Source organism: Vidua macroura, chromosome Z, assembly GCF_024509145.1.
Source record: "Vidua macroura isolate BioBank_ID:100142 chromosome Z, ASM2450914v1, whole genome shotgun sequence".
Lineage (NCBI taxonomy): Eukaryota > Metazoa > Chordata > Aves > Passeriformes > Viduidae > Vidua > Vidua macroura.
The window spans coordinates 18,850,331-18,868,319 of NC_071611.1; the positions used below are offsets into that span (position 1 = coordinate 18,850,331).

Genomic DNA, 17,989 nt, shown 5'->3' on the forward strand with positions numbered 1-17,989 from the left:
AAACGATGCCTTTCTGTCACATGCCTTTCTACACCAGAGAAGGTTTCAGATTAAGTTCTGGGTATTTAAAGACTTGTGCAATTACTGTCTGGTAGATTTCTTCACCACAGCTGCTATTCATCCCCTCAAGTCTATTCTTTTCCTCCTCCTTATTTTAACATTCATCTCTCCCATGATCCCTCAAATAATTAGTACAAAAAATTAGGCTGTGAAGAAATACTAGTTGCTCTTCAAAATAATCAGAAACATAGATTTCTCCTGTATCCTTACAATTGCCTTTCCTTGACATGTTATGTAAGCCTCTGTGAATGAATCCAGTAATAATTGGATCAGGATTGATACAAACATGGTGTTCATATTGTTTTCATTCACTAAAAATTTTGTTTCTGGTCCTTGGAAGAAAAACTTCCAGATGTGACTGATGCAGTAATTGCCACTTGGGTAGAACTTACTCACAATGTCACTGTCTCCATGGTCCTCTTCAAAATTTCAGGCATGCTCCTCCTCAGTGTTAAATCTACCTGTACAGAGATCAAAACAGAAAAAAGAAGCTCTTCAAGCTGAAGATGCTAAAAATTTCCCAAGTTCTTTGTGGAGAATAGATTCAGGAAGAAAAGCTCCCCTGTTTCTCACTGTTTGCTGTGTCACTTGCCTCTCTCCTGGCTAAAGAATTGGCTTTGCCAAATTGGTGCATGCCAAAGGCCACATTTCTTTCTGAGATGTGTGTCTGTATGTTACTTGCACTGAATACAAACCGAGAACACGACCTGGCTTTGTGGTCTGACTTGTACAGCGCTTAATTGTAGCCAGGCCCCTGCTGAGATCTCAGTGAGACTTAGCAGACAGTTCATGATCCACCTTAAATATAAGCTTTGGAAAAGATAAAAAGTAAGCTGAAGCAAACCAGCACAATTAAGCCAAAACAAAACTAGAACTGTGTGTTCACAGGGAGAAATGCAGTGGGAGCTCTTCAGGTGGGTTTTACTAATCCATGCTGTACTACAATACAGATTGTTCTTAAAGTCACTTTCATAATGGCTGCATTTAGACAATGACAACAACCTTTCTGCTTTCTAATGTTTTTAATAGGAAAGTCTGCAAAGCAGACTTTTGGAAATTGGTATTATTTTTAAACGGCTTTTTCTGTTTCTGAGATAGTTCATAACTTAGATTCCAAAATCAAAAATGGAGTTCTCAAGCCATTAGCAAACCAGTATAGTAAAATGGAATATTTAACAAATATAAAGGAAACTTTAAGCAATTTTTTTCCATGTCAACAAGCTTTTATAGGAAGGTCTCTATATTCAGAAAGACAGGAGATCTCTTAAATTTGCAGAGCTGAAAATCTTTGGGAAAAAAAAACAGTGTAATGCATGACCCTGGTTGTTCTGTGCAGTCTGCTTGGAGAAAGGGAAACTATGTTCAATCCTTCACAGAATAGACATGGCTAATGCTCCTGCTAGAAGTGCACTGCATCTTTTTACTTCTGCAGTCATATTTGCCAGGTGTTTATTGTGATGACACAGAAGAGGTAGTTCAGCCTATTTGCCCTTAAAGGGGGAAAACACGTGGACTGTGAGGACAGCCCATGTTGCAGTTTTACTGAGCTAAGAGTAGGAATGCATTTAGGCAATTAACGGCAAAGCAGAGAGATGACCACTGTCTGCTGGAGCCCTTGGTAACAATGGCTTAAATAGATAATGCATCCATATTGTCTAACCATATCTTCTTTACAAATGGAGACAAAAAACTCTCGATAGTATTATAAGAAAACTTTGACTTTTATCTTAGTCACACAATGGTATTTAAACACCTTGGTGTTTAAACATGGTATTTAAACATCTTGGCAGCCATTTTCTTATATGGTCATGAACATTTAAAGCTGATGGCTTCTACTTAAAAGGACCATCCCAGAAAAATACACTTTCAGTTTCAGTTTATATTGGTTTGTGGTTTTTTTTGTTTGCTCTTTTTGTTTCATAAGCAAACAATGTGGAAGGATGTCCACTTCATTTTTTCCAACTGATGCTACAGGAGATTACTCTAGCATTTTTTTCTCAGCCTCATGTTGAGACTAGAGAGAGTGGAACAGTTTGAGAACAAAAGGGAGCCTCTGTTTTTAACTTTATATTCAAAGGAGGGTGTTATTTATTGCCATAAACTTTGTGATGAACAATTTTTAAAAGAAATATTTTGTCAGATAATAAGTCTTGAATAATTCTGGGCAAGTAAATGTCTAGATTTCTTAAAAAATGTTAGAGGACTTGACATTACTGCTGATAAATTAAAATTTTCATCACTGGGCTAAAGTTGTTTCACTTCATATTTTGTTTTTTTCTTTCAGTTTCAGAAGGAGATCTTACAGATGAGCATAGTGCCATAAAGTATGGATGGGGGAGATTTAATCAATGCACACAGGAATGTACTATACCAACAGACTGCAATTATTAGACCATTTCCACTTTCTTAAGAAGATCTTACTCTCAATTATTTGCTAGAAAATAAATGAGTAAACTAATAATAATGCTGGAGTCTTAGTCTTGCTTCCGTAATAGATGGCTCAGAAGAGATCCTTTGTAATTCAGTCTCAATACCATATGTCTCTGTTGACATTAAAGTGCTTAGTTCCAAATGAGTTGGCTTCATTCAAGCATCTTAATTCAAGAGTGGATGATTAGATCTTAAGCTAAAAACCTATTAGGATGTAAGCACTTATGTTGCTGAAAGGTATTAAAGGAACAGCATAGTGTGGTTGCAGATAAATCCTCTATATCTACTACTGATTGGTTAAACCTTGTTTGATCTTCAAACAACATTAAAAATAGCTGAAATGTGCAAAGCTGAATGTCGCATAACTAGACCTTGAGGATATGTTATGTGAAAATAAATTTTGATGGCTTTTTGGGAGATGGAGAAGCTCAGATATGGGAATCTGGCACTCTGTGCAGAAGAAACATAAGATGTTTTAAAGCACACACAGATACTTCATCTTTTAGAACTGAAAATTGTGGGTTCTGCTTTAGTGAGTAAAGCATGGCAAATAGTAAGAAATTTCAAATAATTTTATTCAGTCATTCTTTGGTATGGTAACTAGAAATTTTGATAATCCTGCAAGCTGTGTATTGCATTTTTTTTTTACTTTTGAGCTGCAGAGCAGTGAGAAAAAAACAAACAAAAACCCAAATTTGTGTTAAGTGACAATATCTCTTATCTGATTCCTTATTGAATAAAACTAAAATTCTGAAAGTAAAAATTCCTATTTCAGGGAATTGATTTGTGCCATAATTTAATTCTGTATGTGACCCAGACCACTACAAATCTATGTTCCAACCTGTATATTTTATCTGTATCCCTATAAAGGATATAAGCAAAGAAAATAATTATATATAGGTAACTTTGAAATCTTATTTAAATGTTATTTTAAATTGCATTTAACAAAAAATATCAAAAACTGAATTCCAGAGCAAATGCCATGGCTTGTGGGATGTAATTTAATGGGTTTTTTGATTGCCTGGCTTTGATGTTTGAAAAAATGCCTGCAGGGTAAGATTGCAGAAGGAAGTTGCAGAAGGAAGGAAGTCGAGGAAGGAAGTTGAGAAAGGCAGGAAATTGCGGAAGGAAGTTGCGGAAGTTGCAGAAGTTGCGGAAGTTGCGGAAGGAAGGAAGGAAGTTGCGGAAGGAAGGAAGGAAGTTGCGGAAGGAAGTTGCGGAAGGAAGTTGCGGAAGGAAGGAAGTTGCGGAAGGAAGTTGCGGAAGGAAGGAAGTTGCGGAAGGAAGGAAGTTGCGGAAGGAAGGAAGGAAGGAAGGAAGGAAGGAAGGAAGTTGCGGAAGGAAGTTGCGGAAGGAAGTTGTGGAAGGAAGTTGCGGAAGGAAGTTGCGGAAGGAAGGAAGGAAGTTGCGGAAGGAAGGAAGGAAGTTGCGGAAGGAAGTTGCGGAAGGAAGTTGCGGAAGGAAGTTGCGGAAGGAAGGAAGTTGCGGAAGGAAGGAAGGAAGTTGCGGAAGGAAGTTGCGGAAGGAAGGAAGTTGCGGAAGGAAGGAAGTTGCGGAAGGAAGGAAGGAAGGAAGGAAGGAAGTTGCGGAAGGAAGTTGCGGAAGGAAGGAAGTTGCGGAAGGAAGGAAGTTGCGGAAGGAAGGAAGGAAGGAAGGAAGGAAGGAAGGAAGGAAGGAAGGAAGGAAGGAAGGAAGGAAGGAAGGAAGGAAGGAAGGAAGGAAGGAAGGAAGGAAGGAAGGAAGGAAGGAAGGAAGGAAGGAAGGAAGGAAGGAAGGAAGGAAGGAAGGAAGGAAGGAAGGAAGGAAGGAAGGAAGGAAGGAAGGAAGGAAGGAAGGAAGGAAGGAAGGAAGGAAGGAAGGAAGGAAGGAAGGAAGGAAGGAAGGAAGGAAGGAAGGAAGGAAGGAAGGAAGGAAGGAAGGAAGGAATGTGCCTTACTGTATCCTAGCCCTAGACAGAAGGCACAAACAAATTTCCTCATGTTTCATGATGAAATAAATATGAAACAGGTCTGCTTATCATAAGAAAAAGATTAATGAGATAGGTATATACCCTCAAGTATTGGGGGAGCCATGTGGTGCTCATCAGCACTGACAGTGTGTTGAAAATCTAACTAGCTACGATTTACAACTTCTTATAACTGAAGATGCATAGCCCTGTGGCTCTGCCCCTTCCACTTCCGGAAACATGGGGCAATTTGCTCTGCCAGAGAGGTGTATGGAAAATAATGCTCACCCTCATTTTATGAGGAGGCTGCAGATAAGTGCCATTAATGATCAACATATCCCAGAGCTTGTGCAGCTGAAGGCATGATATTCCAGACTGACAAGAGGGTATGGGCTGTGCCAGTTCTGATCTCTGACTGTTTTATCTCCTTCATAATTTTTTTGAGTGCTTCAAGAAAGAACACGCAGTAAACAGAGACTGATCAAATACCTGCTTTGTTACTGAATGTTTAGTTGAAAACACTTATGAAGACATGTTCAATCTAAGGACCATTATCATGTATAGATCACATATCAGAACTTAGCTCAGTTTTGTTGGTTTGACTGCCTTGCTTACTACCATCTCCTTGTAAGGAATTTCACTTGTCCTTTAATGCCTGCAGTGTATGAACTGAATATGGACATGATTTATCTCTTAGCTTTTCTCTGGGTGCTTTCTCCAGACTTACCTATCTTGCAAGAGTATGTGCACAGAGAATGCTGCTATGTAGAGAGCTGAAACCACTCAGAATAAGTTAAAATGAAGCATAATGAAAAGGACTGGCAAATCCTAACTTGAAAAGGTATATCCTCTTTTTCTTTACCAGAAGAAGAGCATGGTGATGAACAAAGTATAAAACTGCCTAACAATTATCCTCCCTGTTGTATGGTTTGCAACTGTTTGGATACACAGTCTGCTGGCTTTAGATGAAAGTGCTTTGTTGTGTTACAATTAAAAAAAAAATATTAGGAACATTACATATACAAAAACCTTTCCTTGGATATACCTCAGTTAATTTGCTAACAACTTATGTTAAATGGGAAGTTGTGCTTATGTCTTGTTAGAGGCTAAAAGAGCATGTGTCTGACAATAACAGAACATCTTGAGACCTTTCCTATTCTCAGTCTATGTTTGGAGGTACAGGGAAATTTTTCTCCCCTCTCAGGACATCATCTCTTCACCCTTGAGGACAGGTTACTGATTCAGTACCAAAATTAGGGAGAAATCAGGATTAGTTAATGCCGCACGTCAGGCAAGCCACACTGCGCATTTTCATAATCCAAGTTGATTTACGTGTTTTCCTTGAATAGCATGCAAAAATTTTAAAGAGTAAGAATCACTTAAGAAAAAAAATTCCCACCTATAAGAATCTTCAACTGTAGGAATACAATCTATATGAATATTCAGTAAGATGGAGAATTTTGCAAGAGGATAAAAGTTACAAAATGAAGGAACGACAGATGACACATTCACTTGTACCAGAAACAGGCAGAATGAAATGCCAGTACAGGTTTGGACTGCATACCAGGAACATTGGACAACAGGGTAGGAAATTGCATTTACAATATAGACTTTGGAAGTTTGCTGTTTATGAACAGAAGGGCACCTGCTTTTTAGAAAGCTGGCCTGAGCATTCTGCTGGCTGTAGTTGGTGCAAAGTGGGGTGATTGGCACCTGACTACAAGTTTCTCATCATTGACACAGGAGTTGTGCTGTAAGGCTTATTACACAACTGTGCTTGGAACTAAGTAATGCTGATGATATGATTTTGTTAATTTGAAGATTTTAGCCATGTCACTTGCTCCCTTTGTGCCATAAATGTCTATATTTAAATATACATGGTTGAAGAAGTAGCCAAACTGACTCTGAGAATATTCTGTTTCTGTAAGCAGATAGAGCTCTGATGGAAAAATGCTTGAATCATTTTATTCACTTTAGGCCTCTGGCTACCAAAAAGAAGCTTGAAAGCTGTAAGAAGTGAAAATAACAACAGAAAAGAAAAACTAAATCATTGGAAGAAGTTTTCTCACCAAAAAAGTGACATGATGTTGGCTAAGGGAAAATAATAGACATTTCCATCGTCTTTTTTGACTTTTTTGACTGATTGTGGGAGTGCATGGTGCAAAAGACAAGTATTGTACAATGAATATATTTGAATTCTAAGAAAAATAGAGATCCCAAGATGACTCTTCTGTACTAGGACTCTTAGTTCCAGTTCAGAAAAAAAAAAGTAGTTACCCTACTGCTAGAAATAATAGTAGAAGAAAAGAGATTACTACTTGCTGATGGCAGAGTTTTCTAATGAATTGCCAAAGAGTCTTTTCAGCTCAGGCTTTCCTTCTAATGGGCATTAATTGTATTTTCCATCTATACACAGACTAAAGTGAAGTTCTGTGCAGAATATGCCTAAGAAAGTCCTGTAGCCAAATGACAAACACATACACAACACAGGAAACTCTTCTATATTTCAATATAATCCAGTTATAGTAACTCTTAAATGTCTGCATGTACTCCGTCTCTCTGTCCTAGGCTTAGCAAAATGACAACCCTTGAAGCAGAAAAAGTAGGTTCATCCTCCCCTGGAGATATGGCTGGCATTCTCTCAACCTCCCTGTACACCCTTTGGTGGCTTCAGTGCCCATTTTTTATTGGGGGGTGAAAGCTGGACTCAGCTGAAAGCTGCCCCTGCAAGGGAGGAGAGGCAGTATTGTTGAGTGGCATGTTCTAGTCATGCAGTACAAAGGGCTCTGCAAGGCTCACACAGACCTGTTCCTGGCATGTCAAAGAAGGGGAGCATACCCTGCTCTTGGGAAGCTGGCTCAGCCCATATGGTTGGCATGCCCACATGGAGTGCTGGTGGTGAAAATGCTGAAGCAAAGGCAGTCAGCAATCATTTGAGCAGAAACTGCTTGAATGCCATGCATGCATGTAGCAATAAAATAAACCCCCATGTGCCTTGCAAATGTGAAATACTGCCAATCAGAACTGTCTATATACAGAACAATATGACTTTAGACTCTTCAAATTATGTCATCCATCCAAAGGAGTAGAGCAGACCTCCAGATACTAGTCTGAATTGTTTACAATACTTAAATATAATTTTATCTCCTCCCTTCTTTCATCTTCATTTAAAAAAAAAATACAATCAGTGAGGATAGGAAATATAAATATCAAGTAACTTAACTCTGCAATGAAAACTAACAAGTGTCAATACCATAGCATTCACCTTCCCCCAGCAAGGACACTGGATATGCCCATCTAGACAATGTCTCAACTCCAGCAGTGCATCAATTCTTCCAAGCAGCATCTCTGATCTGGTTGATGATTGTGCCTCCTACAAATGCTAAACTTTCATAGAAGGTCTTTATTATTGCTGCATCAAAAAATTTTAAATCCTTTATGTTTTTAATGACGAAGAGCCTTAAGCAAAAATTTTTCAGTCTGTAATAAGTTCTGTTCTAATTTTTACTGCAACAAATCATTCATGCACATGTGTGTGGGGATAGGATTTCTTGCTTGAAGGCATCCATGAACAAAAGAGCAAGCACAGAAATGCCTGTAGAATTCTCTTTCTAATACTAAAAACCAGTACAGTACTAAAAGAGACTTTTTCACTTGTACATCCCAAAATGTCTTGATATGACAACTGCCTACTGTAAAATGGCAATAACATTTAAAAAGACATATTTGGTATCCTGTTGCAAACTGCGATGATTTAAACAAAATAGTCTAAAAAGAGTATTAAGCTAAGTTTGGGCTTTGACCTAACACTCAAGTTCATTCTATCATGTGGTCAGAACAAACATTTGAACTGCATGAAGGTACTGTGAGAGTCACAGAAATTGAGATTGTTACTCAAAATTAAAAAGAGCTTGTCTTAAAAATCAGAGGATTTTTAAGTTAAGAAGAAATATAGCTTTTCTGGTAGAGATAAGCACAAAACAGGCTGAGAAACCCAGATATGTAGTAGTAAGCAGAGGAGACACCTGCTTCTCCTGTTTCCTCTGTGTATGTCTTGGGCTACTTGGCTCTCTGTGTGGCAGGGGTATGTCTGTCCCAAGTTCTTCTGTCAAGTCTTGGACATGTAATTCACTGCAAAGGTAAAAAAGCCAAAAAATTCCATGGCCTGATGCTGGGGGCACTCAACTGGAATGCAAGTTAGAAGTCTGGAGGCTAGTCCTATTGTTTTCCTGTGCTAAAAGTAAATGACAGCAGAGATTCATCTTACATTAATTAATAATCTGACTTTCATTTGGAAATGCGGTAGATCTATATGCTATTTGTATATATTTCAAATTCTCCTTCTTCCAGACCTGCCCAGGTACTTGTTGGCTGTTGGGGGGAGTCTGTGTGTCTTCAACTTACTCTTTTTTGCTTTTGACCAGAGAGCCAGTCCTGAACAAGGGAAATGTTCTATCCAAAACTGACGAGTTAACTGAAAAAGTAGTTGTTTTGAAAGATTATCTTTTCAGTTACATTGGTAATAATTTCACAGCTGTCTTCTAAGCCTAAGGTAAAAAGGCTGAACTCAGGGGCAGAGAATTGCATGACTAAGCAAGTACTTCACAAAGCATGCTCATGTGCACTAACATTTCTTTCAGGGAAAAATAGGAACCAGTATTAGCATTTTACTAATAGAAATTATAAAAAATAATAACAAATGCAAAAAAAATGTGAGATGTGTAGAGATTAAATGAAAAGTAGTACCAGTACAAGTCATGAAATTATAATTTGTTACCCAGCAGTTACTGCTTGTTTTCTCATCTCAAAAATTTGTGTACTGATCTTACAGGTTTATGAATGTAATTGTTGTATTATATTCTCATGTATAGATAGATCTGAAATAAAAAAAATTGTACATCAAATGACTCCAACTTTACAAAAAATGCATTACATGACATTGTAAAGTTCATACAATAAGATGGAATTGGAAGTGGAGTTTTTTTGTAGTTGTTTCTCTGAGACTCGGATTTTAAAAAAATCACATTATATTTTTTGAGGGGAATCTAGCAAACCAATTTCACTGCTGCAAAACTGAAGCACCCCTATGACTGTGATGGGAGGTAACACTATAGTGGATCAATACATGTTCCAGAGTTTGTAAAAAGCCTGTCTCATCACAGCTACAAGTATTTAAACCACATTTTAAATCTCCATAATCTCCTGATTGTCATGTTATAAAGCACCTCAAGGAGTCCTGCAGTAATTTTAACTTAATGCCCTTGCTTTGAAAGGGGATGCCATGGACAAAGACCTGTACCTATAATGTTTACTTAACTTCTGTCTTTAGGAGAAATCTGTATGCACTCACCCAAAACCTAAGTTGGTTATTACTTCAAGACAAGTAACCAGTACTAACAAGATCTGAAATTAGAAAACCTTAAGTTATTTAAAGCCATACATATTGAAATGCAATAAGTATTCCAATAGCTCTCCCTTCACAGGCCTGTAATAAGAAACTTCAGAGAAGATACTACTGAATACTTTTTTTTTTCTAGGTTTGTTCATCTCCATGATGTTGAGCAATGTTATTTTCCTTTTCTGTGGTATGTTTACCCCTGAATGAAAAATGCTATTCTGGTCACATTACGCCATTGAGGAAGGCTGTAGGGTGAAGCACAGAAGTCCAAACCACCATTAGAGCACCCTTTTGCTCCAAGTGACCCCATCAACCACCAGAAAGAAATCTGTCTCCTTCCCTCCTGCAGCTCCAGTGGCAGAGTGGGCCTCCATGTGAGTTGAAGAGGTACCAGTGTTTTACCCTGAGATGGATGCAGTGAGAGCCTCTGCTTCTCAGGCAGAGCAGAGCAGAGCAGAGCAGTGCAGAGCAGTCCATTCAGTAAATTTGCATTTTAAACTCCCAGCCTCATATTTCTTTTGCACTATCTACTTATGAATTATCCCACTGTGCAGACATTCATCCAGAGTAAATCCACATCTCAGCATGCTGAAGACATGCTGAAGACATATTAATGGTCTTGCATATTACAGTCTAATGTTTTTAGTATGTCTTTCTCCTTCTTCAGACATTCTGTGGGACATGTACCACTGCAGTGGTGGTGCTGCTGTGCTCTCCAAGGCAATTAAGCAACAACATTTTGTATTAAAACAATGAATATAACTGGAGAGGTTGAGCACGAAAAACCAGGCTGTGTTTTCTGAACAGGACTTGAGTGCTCTGGAGTTTGCCCATTTTTCTTTTTCCTTATTATAATATCTCTGTATATTACATAGCTTGATTTCTGCTGCAGTTTTAATTTGAAAGAACTAGCAATTATTTTACTGTTCTGCCTGATAAAATAGGAAATATTTTCTGCCTGATGAAATCTGAAAAGATTTTTAAGGGACAGGGGTAAGTATACTATAACAATCCCGAACCTTTTTTTTTTTTTTTTTTTTTAGGCAATTCTGATAAACGTGGATGATTAAAAGTAAAGTAAAATAAGTCTGGAAGCAATTTCGATATGATAATCAATTGTAAGACTGTTTAGACCAAGCTGCTGCTAACACTCATTGTAAACTGCAGGTGGCACCATTTATACAACATTTTAAAGAGCAGCATGGAAAAAAATTCTTCCTTTTCATTTGAGCTTTCTGATGGCTTGCCGTGATCGTATAGTGGTTAGTACTCTGCGTTGTGGCCGCAGCAACCTCGGTTCAAATCCGAGTCACGGCAGAGGATAATGACTCTTTTGAAGAGATGCAATTATAGATTGCATACCAAAAGTAATCTCTTAGTGATGTCTAAGACTAAGATGAGAAAGCAAATAGAAGCTCTGTAACTTTTATAAGAATGTTTTTCTAAAAGAGTACGTAGCATAACTAAGTATTAATTCAGAAATCCTGGTGCCAAGTGGGATTTTTTGTAATTAAATTTTTTATGGAGAGTGTGAAAAATGCAGTCTCATAGTGGCCATGGAATTTTTACTCCTTACAGCTACTTAATGTCTGGACTGAGCTATGAAACCTCTTCAGTTTTGATATTTCCTGGTTTCTTATGCTAATAAAACAATCAGCCTGAATTGCTTAGAAATATGACAGTGGTAGATATGGAAATCCTGCTTACCTAGGCCTGGACTTCTGCCAGCAGAAGGTCTTTGCTGGTGACAGACAAGAGGAACCATCACTTTTCTGTTGATTCTCTTTGTTTTTATAGTAGGAACACTGTGCAATTTCTCTGTCCTGTTTCACTGAATAATACGAGCTCCGATTCTCAGTATGAAGACTTCTAAATTTACCACTTTGATTTAGTAAATTGGTAATCATACCTAACAGCTATGTGTGCAATAAACAAAAAAAGAAACAAACAAAATTAGATAACTGGTAATAACTACATTAATAAAACATAATTTTTACAAGTTGATAAAGAATTTGTGAGCCACTGAATAGTTTCTGGTAGTTGGTCTTTTAATTTGATATGGAGTCAATTCAAGAGCAAGCACTGCTTTTCTCTCACTGCTGCATCTGACAGGACTTCAGCCCCTTTTCAATGGATAACATCTCCAAAAAGCCCAGATAGATTCAAGCTTCCTGTAACACGCCAACTGCTTCAGAGTGTGAATGACGGGTGCCTTTCTCTGTCTCCAAGGGAGCAGGAAAATTCTTTACCATCCTACTGAGTGAGGAAGGGAAACAAATCTTTTTTAGTACCGGTGTCAAGAAAAATTCAAAGCCCTACATGCCTGGAAACTGGGGAGGGCACATCACTTTTAGAGGCTGTGGGCTTAGATGTCCTAGTTTTGGTTTAGTAGGCTAATGACCCCTAGCATATTAGGACCTTCCTCAGGTTCATGAGAGCTTTTTTCTGATTTGCCTTAGATTTCCTGTCTAAATATCATTCAGCCTTTTAGGAGCATGTCAGAACACTTAGCTTGTGAATTCTTGGTCTAATTGATGAGACAGATGTGACTGATTTCCCAAAAGAAAGCAATTTAGAAATATGCAGTGGCATGAAAGAGACCAGGATGATCTTTCATATTCTATCCCTGCTGTAGTCTTTTGGAAATGTTATCTGCTGAGTTAGATTTTATGAAATCCAGAAATAGCAAATTAACTCATCACAGGTGCACATACTCTTTAAAGAATCCTAGTGAATTAAGTCCTGAAAAAGGAATTAAAAATCGCCACACCCAAATATTTTGCTCTACTCATTCATCATCCTGAGGCTGCTAAAGCACTCAAAGCTCACCCCTGCTTGACCTCAACCCACCTGGAACTGACTTCTCTATATCCAATGTTCATCTGTGTCTAAATATTACCTTATTGCAATTATTGATGATTTTGAAGAATTTCATCAGGACAGTAGACAAATTCCAAGTCCCCTTTAAAAAAACAATTCTTTTTTATGATGGCTTACTAGAAAACAGTAATTCAGTTTGATTTATTTTATTTGTGATACCAATATTATATTTGTTTTGCTAGCTCAGTGGTCATACTATATATATAAGGATGGCGTAGGCAGATAATCAGACCTTTCTTACCACTTCCCCCTGCAGTTATTTATTCTCCTCACAAGAAAATGGAAATTAAAAGCCAGCTTCATTATGGAATATAAACATGCAAGTACAGACGGCTCCCAACATTCCAATTCCTGAGAAAATATTTATCAATTTTCCCTTCTCATTAGAGAAAAATAAAACAAAGATTCAGTGCAAAAGAGTTTCCAAGGATAACAGGACTTCAGACTAGGAAGCATAAAGAGATAATCCTGGAACTGATTTTGAACCTTAAATTCCACAAAGATTTGCCTGTATGTTGCTGGAATATGCAGGTCGTCATGTCTAGCAGACAAATCCACATAACACTTTTCCAGCTGGAAACCATGATCTAAATAATAATAATAATGTATTAAAATATTTAAAGGTTTACATAAATCTATTTCTAAAGCTCTGAATTTTTTTTATTGTCTAAGAACAATTTGGAGGGCATAGAGAAGGGTTCACTTCAGCAGCCTTCTATACCTTTAGGCAGCAAACTGAAAGCAAGCATGAAATGAAAAGTAGTTTTAAAAAAAGCCATGAGAAGAGAGTATGTGCCTTCCTTTGCCGTTTTCCCATGTCATTTCATACTTGTTATTGTTCCCATGCATGGCTCATTCTGCATAAAACATAAAATCTTTAGGACATGGAGGTGTCTATCTCCATATCCCCAGCACAACTACTTTGCTGCTTGGCACTGAAACAAAAAACTAATATGATGTACTCATCAAATTACTGGGGAAAGAATTCTTTCTTGTTGTGGTATCTTAACATTAGCTATTGATTAAGGCCAAAACTGCTAGAGTTTTTAAGTTATAGAGAAAGATAGCTAGTCTTTGAAAATGCAGCACTGAATAGAAAGTCTTGAAAAGCTTTTGAAACATTAATAGAGGCCGTTGTAGGTTTCTGTTATTCTTCATTTTTCAAGAGTGCAGCAAAGTTGGTTGTATCCTATCTGATATCCATATCAGGTGTTAAGCAGGATAGAAGGCAGTGGCTGTTTTAAATCTGCAGTCATCAATTCAAATTAATTCTGGTTTTTTCATTCTCTTTACAGGAGTGCAGCTCATATAAAAATTTATAGGTCCCTTCTGAAATCCTTTCAAAAGGCTGTGGTCAAGTAGACTCTTTGAAAGGAAATATGTGGTAAAAACAACTTCTGAAAGCTTAAATACCTGGTTGTGCTTTAGCAAAGAATGCCAGGAATTCAATTCACAGGTGGGATGATTTTACGTCTGGAAATTCAGCTCTGAATTTACAGGCTATTATTGCAGAATGGGTAGTAATTGGGAAAAATTTGGCAGACAGAGAAATTCCTGAGCCTGATGTATAAACAGAACTACATAAACAATATCTGATGTTGCAGTTCTGTTCTCATAATCTGTCTTTGGTGTTTCTTGAAAGAAAACATGTCCTGGTCAAGACTGCTTCTTATTCATAATGCTTCAGCAGTTGCAGCCCTGGAGAGAGCTGCACCAGAGCACATGTGAAGACTATTGTTCAATTTGTGAAGCTTTTGACTTGTACTGCTTTTGGTTAAGCTTTGACTCAGGTTTGAGTCCTACAAGGTTTTGCACTGTAATTCAAACTAGAGGCCCTGAGTAGGGCCTTGTTTTACTTCTTCATCAAAAGCTCAGCCCAAATCCTAATCCACCAAATGTCTCCAAAACTATCTAACTAATGGTTTATATTTCACTTTTTAAAAATGTATTTCTCTTTGTTTTCATCTTAAAAATCCAAGTTCTCATTTTCGTTTGTTCTAAAGCCTTTATAGATGTGACCTTTTGATTTAAAAACTCACAGAAACAAAATCAGCTCTTCCATTCAGATTCAAACACATCTAGTAAGTAACTCTTTCACAAAGCTTCATGAAATTAATTATTGTGCTTAATGTGTTACAACTTTTTCCTCCCCTCTTTTATACAGAAATACTGTTTTCTCTGCACCAAATACAAATCAGGAGATGACACTTTGTGATACTCCTTCCAAAAGAATTAATTCTTCTCCACAAAAAAGCCTCAATCCAAAGGGAGCTAAAAACATAGTGCTTTAAAAGTCTTTGAGAAGAGAGTATAGTTTTGATATTTTGTGATAATTGTGATAATTAAAAAGATTCTTTTATAACATGGTCTGTAGTGCCATCACAATCAGCATATCTCTGCTGCTGATTGAGCACCTATGTGCCTTTTGCACCTGAGAGCTACACAGGGAGCCAGCAACAGTATTGTCTCAATTTTTCTGGTAATTTTTTTTTTTTTTGTGGATTCCTGAATTCCAAGTTTAGATCTCATGATTCCAGGCTCCTCAAATAATGTTGGGGTTTTTTTTGGGTTTTTTTTTGGGTTTTTTTTTTTGTTTGTTTGGTTTTTTTTTTGTTTGTTTGTTTTGGTTTTTTTTTTTTTTTTTTTTTTTTTTTTTTTTTTTTTTTTTTTCTGTTGTTGCTTTCTAATATGAGCAGCAAACCTCTTATTTTACTCTCCCTAGTTGTATCTAAATTCTTGAGGAAAATCTGGCATAGTAGGATGTGCTTATTCTGAGATCTGCACTATTGCTATTATTCACCATGCAACTGAAGGCAAAAAGTTGTTCTGACCTTTTTATTGGCAGAGAATAAAACTTTACCATATAGCTATAAAAATAATACATTTTAAATTGGTATTTTACTGTTACACTTGAGAAAGCAATCTGAATAATTTTGCACAAGCAACAGTAAGAAAACTCGCATATCGTAGAAAATTCTCACTGGAAACATGTTTTGAAGGCTGTCCTAATACAAGAAACATGAAGTCTTCCAGAAAGACTAAAATATAATTTCTAGAAAGAGATTTGCAGTTGATTCACCAGTTTTGTTTCACCATAAGGTTGTTCTTAATTTTGTTTGCTGATAGATAGGTTTAATGGAATTAAATATTCCCTGCAGGTCTTCAGAATTATGTGAGCCCTGCTTTAAAAGCAATCCTTTTTCATCTTTTTCATCTTAATAGTCTCAAGGTAGTCTTGCTTCTTTATTTAGGTCTGGACAAACATCTGAAGGAAGTTTGCCAAGAGTTGTGAATACTCTGTCTGGTTGACTGAATGATGTTTGACCTCAGAAGACATACACTATCTTCAGTAAGGAAAACTTTTGAGAATCTGCCTTCAACTTTTAGAAAAATAAATCAGTTTGTCATAAATTAGTATTTGTTTCTTCCTATCTATGGATAAAATTCCAATTGGTTAAATAATCTAAGTTTGTCAATGGATTTTTGAGCATATTCTATTAATAACAAATTAGAAATGTATTTCCACATGATTAATCAGCATACAAAGTGCAAACAGCAGGCGCTTGGAAACATCTCTTAAAAATTTCTTCCCTTTTGCCTTTCAGGCAGGTTCCCTACCTCACCATTCCTGCACTGGAAAACCAGTCCCTAGCAACCCCACCTTAGTAGACAGAAACACCCACCAGGCAGTATGGGCAGGAGGAATGACTGTTTCTTCGATAAACAGAGAATCTTATTAGATCACTTTTCCACTTTGTGGCAGAATCCCCTTGGTTGCATCATCCTCTCCTCCCCACCACAAAAAGGACACTGCATTTCCAGCAGTGTCTTGCTTCTTTTTTATCAAATTTATACCTAGACATGATGTCTTCCATTTGCTGCTATTGACTCATCTCATAAGTGCATAATTGTTGGATAAGGATACTATGAGGCCTCACAGTAAAGAAATAAATTGCATGTAATTTAATGCCTCCTTTACTGCTCTTTCTGGAAAAACTCTTCTGGAATTTTCCTTTGTGGCGAGTAATGCCTGGGAACAGATCATAGAAATAAATTAACGTTTGCTGGGAGAATGCAAGGACATCTGTTTAAAAACTGACAGTGTGAAATCAGAGAAATTATTGTCCCAGACAACATTGGTACAGCAACATCTGTGTGATTTTCGTGAAATCACAAAACGACACAAAAAGCTCATGGTGCAAAGGGTGCCAACCACCTTGTCAGGTAGCAGTGAGCTATATGAGCCTTTCTTTTGTGCAGCTACTGCTTTCTCTGAGCTGTTTTTTCTGGGCATCAGAGGCTGAAGTAGTTTCTGCACAGTGAGGGTTAGCGTGGGCGTCATCTCCCTGGCTCTGTCTCCAGCACCGAGGCCCCAAACGAGAGGACAGCTGCGTTCCCACTGCCCGTGACTCACATTTCAACCGAGGTTTTTGTGGCCACGACGCAGAATGCTAACCACTATGTGATCACGGCAGTCTACAAAGGGCGTGTCCGATGCTGCGTTTTCTGTCCCGCTTTGCAGCGCTGTGCAAGCATTGCCATCTAGTGTGGGCCGGCTAGAACATGCCACCTGTGGCCATCCTCCCCGGGCTGGCCACTGCTGCTGCAGCATCCCCGGGCATCCCTTGGCAGGAAACGGCGCTGCCGACAGAACACCTACCAAAGGCAGGCGCAAATGTTATGGTCGCAGAAAAATATTCCTGCTCCTCTCGGCAACTGCAGTCTGTTGATGAAATCTTCCATTACCTTCTGTCTGGCCAATATGTATCTTCAAATGTACAGTAATCTTGGTCTTGAATTTTCTTTCTGTTTTCAGAATGGAATGGGGGAAAACCTGGTGAAAGTACATTCAAAGTTACATAATTATTTTAAAAGCTATTGAAAAGGAATCATGAAAACATATGGTCCTGTCCTGCTGTAAGACAGATTTCAACCAAAATTGCCAATAGCCATAGCACATATTACCAGCCACTGGACTGCCACAGCAAGATGGCACATTATGACATTTTGAATAGACATGGCAGAAAAATATCAAATCTAGTAAAATAACAAACGTTGAAATCAGTGAGTCATAAAATAAGTATTTATGCTCAGGCTTGAGAGTTAAGGTTTCAAAACACAAGTGTTCTTAGTAGAGTTATTCTAATAATTGTCTTATTAAAAATCTCATACCTGCCATTAATTCTGTGTCTGACAGTGATAAAAAGCAAAGATTGATAATACCATCAATTTTGTTAATTAGTTAAAAAAGTGTAAGGAATTGATGGATACACCAG

General features: G+C 37.6%; 1 protein-coding gene and 1 non-coding gene across 2 annotated transcripts in view; both read left to right on the forward strand.

Moving 5' to 3' along the window:
- ZDHHC21 (zinc finger DHHC-type palmitoyltransferase 21) overlaps positions 1-2,425 on the forward strand; it is an 80,474-nt gene extending 78,049 nt beyond the window's left edge. Inside the window, exon 10 of the mRNA XM_054002447.1 lies at positions 2,345-2,425. Coding sequence (XP_053858422.1) covers positions 2,345-2,369 — 25 coding nt within the window. The 3' untranslated portion in view covers positions 2,370-2,425. The remainder of the gene's footprint in view (positions 1-2,344) is intronic.
- An 8,653-nt stretch (positions 2,426-11,078) lies between these two features.
- TRNAH-GUG (transfer RNA histidin (anticodon GUG)) lies at positions 11,079-11,150 on the forward strand. Its single transcript has one exon. It is a non-coding gene; the product is annotated as a tRNA-His (tRNA).
- Positions 11,151-17,989: the final 6,839 nt, after the last annotated feature.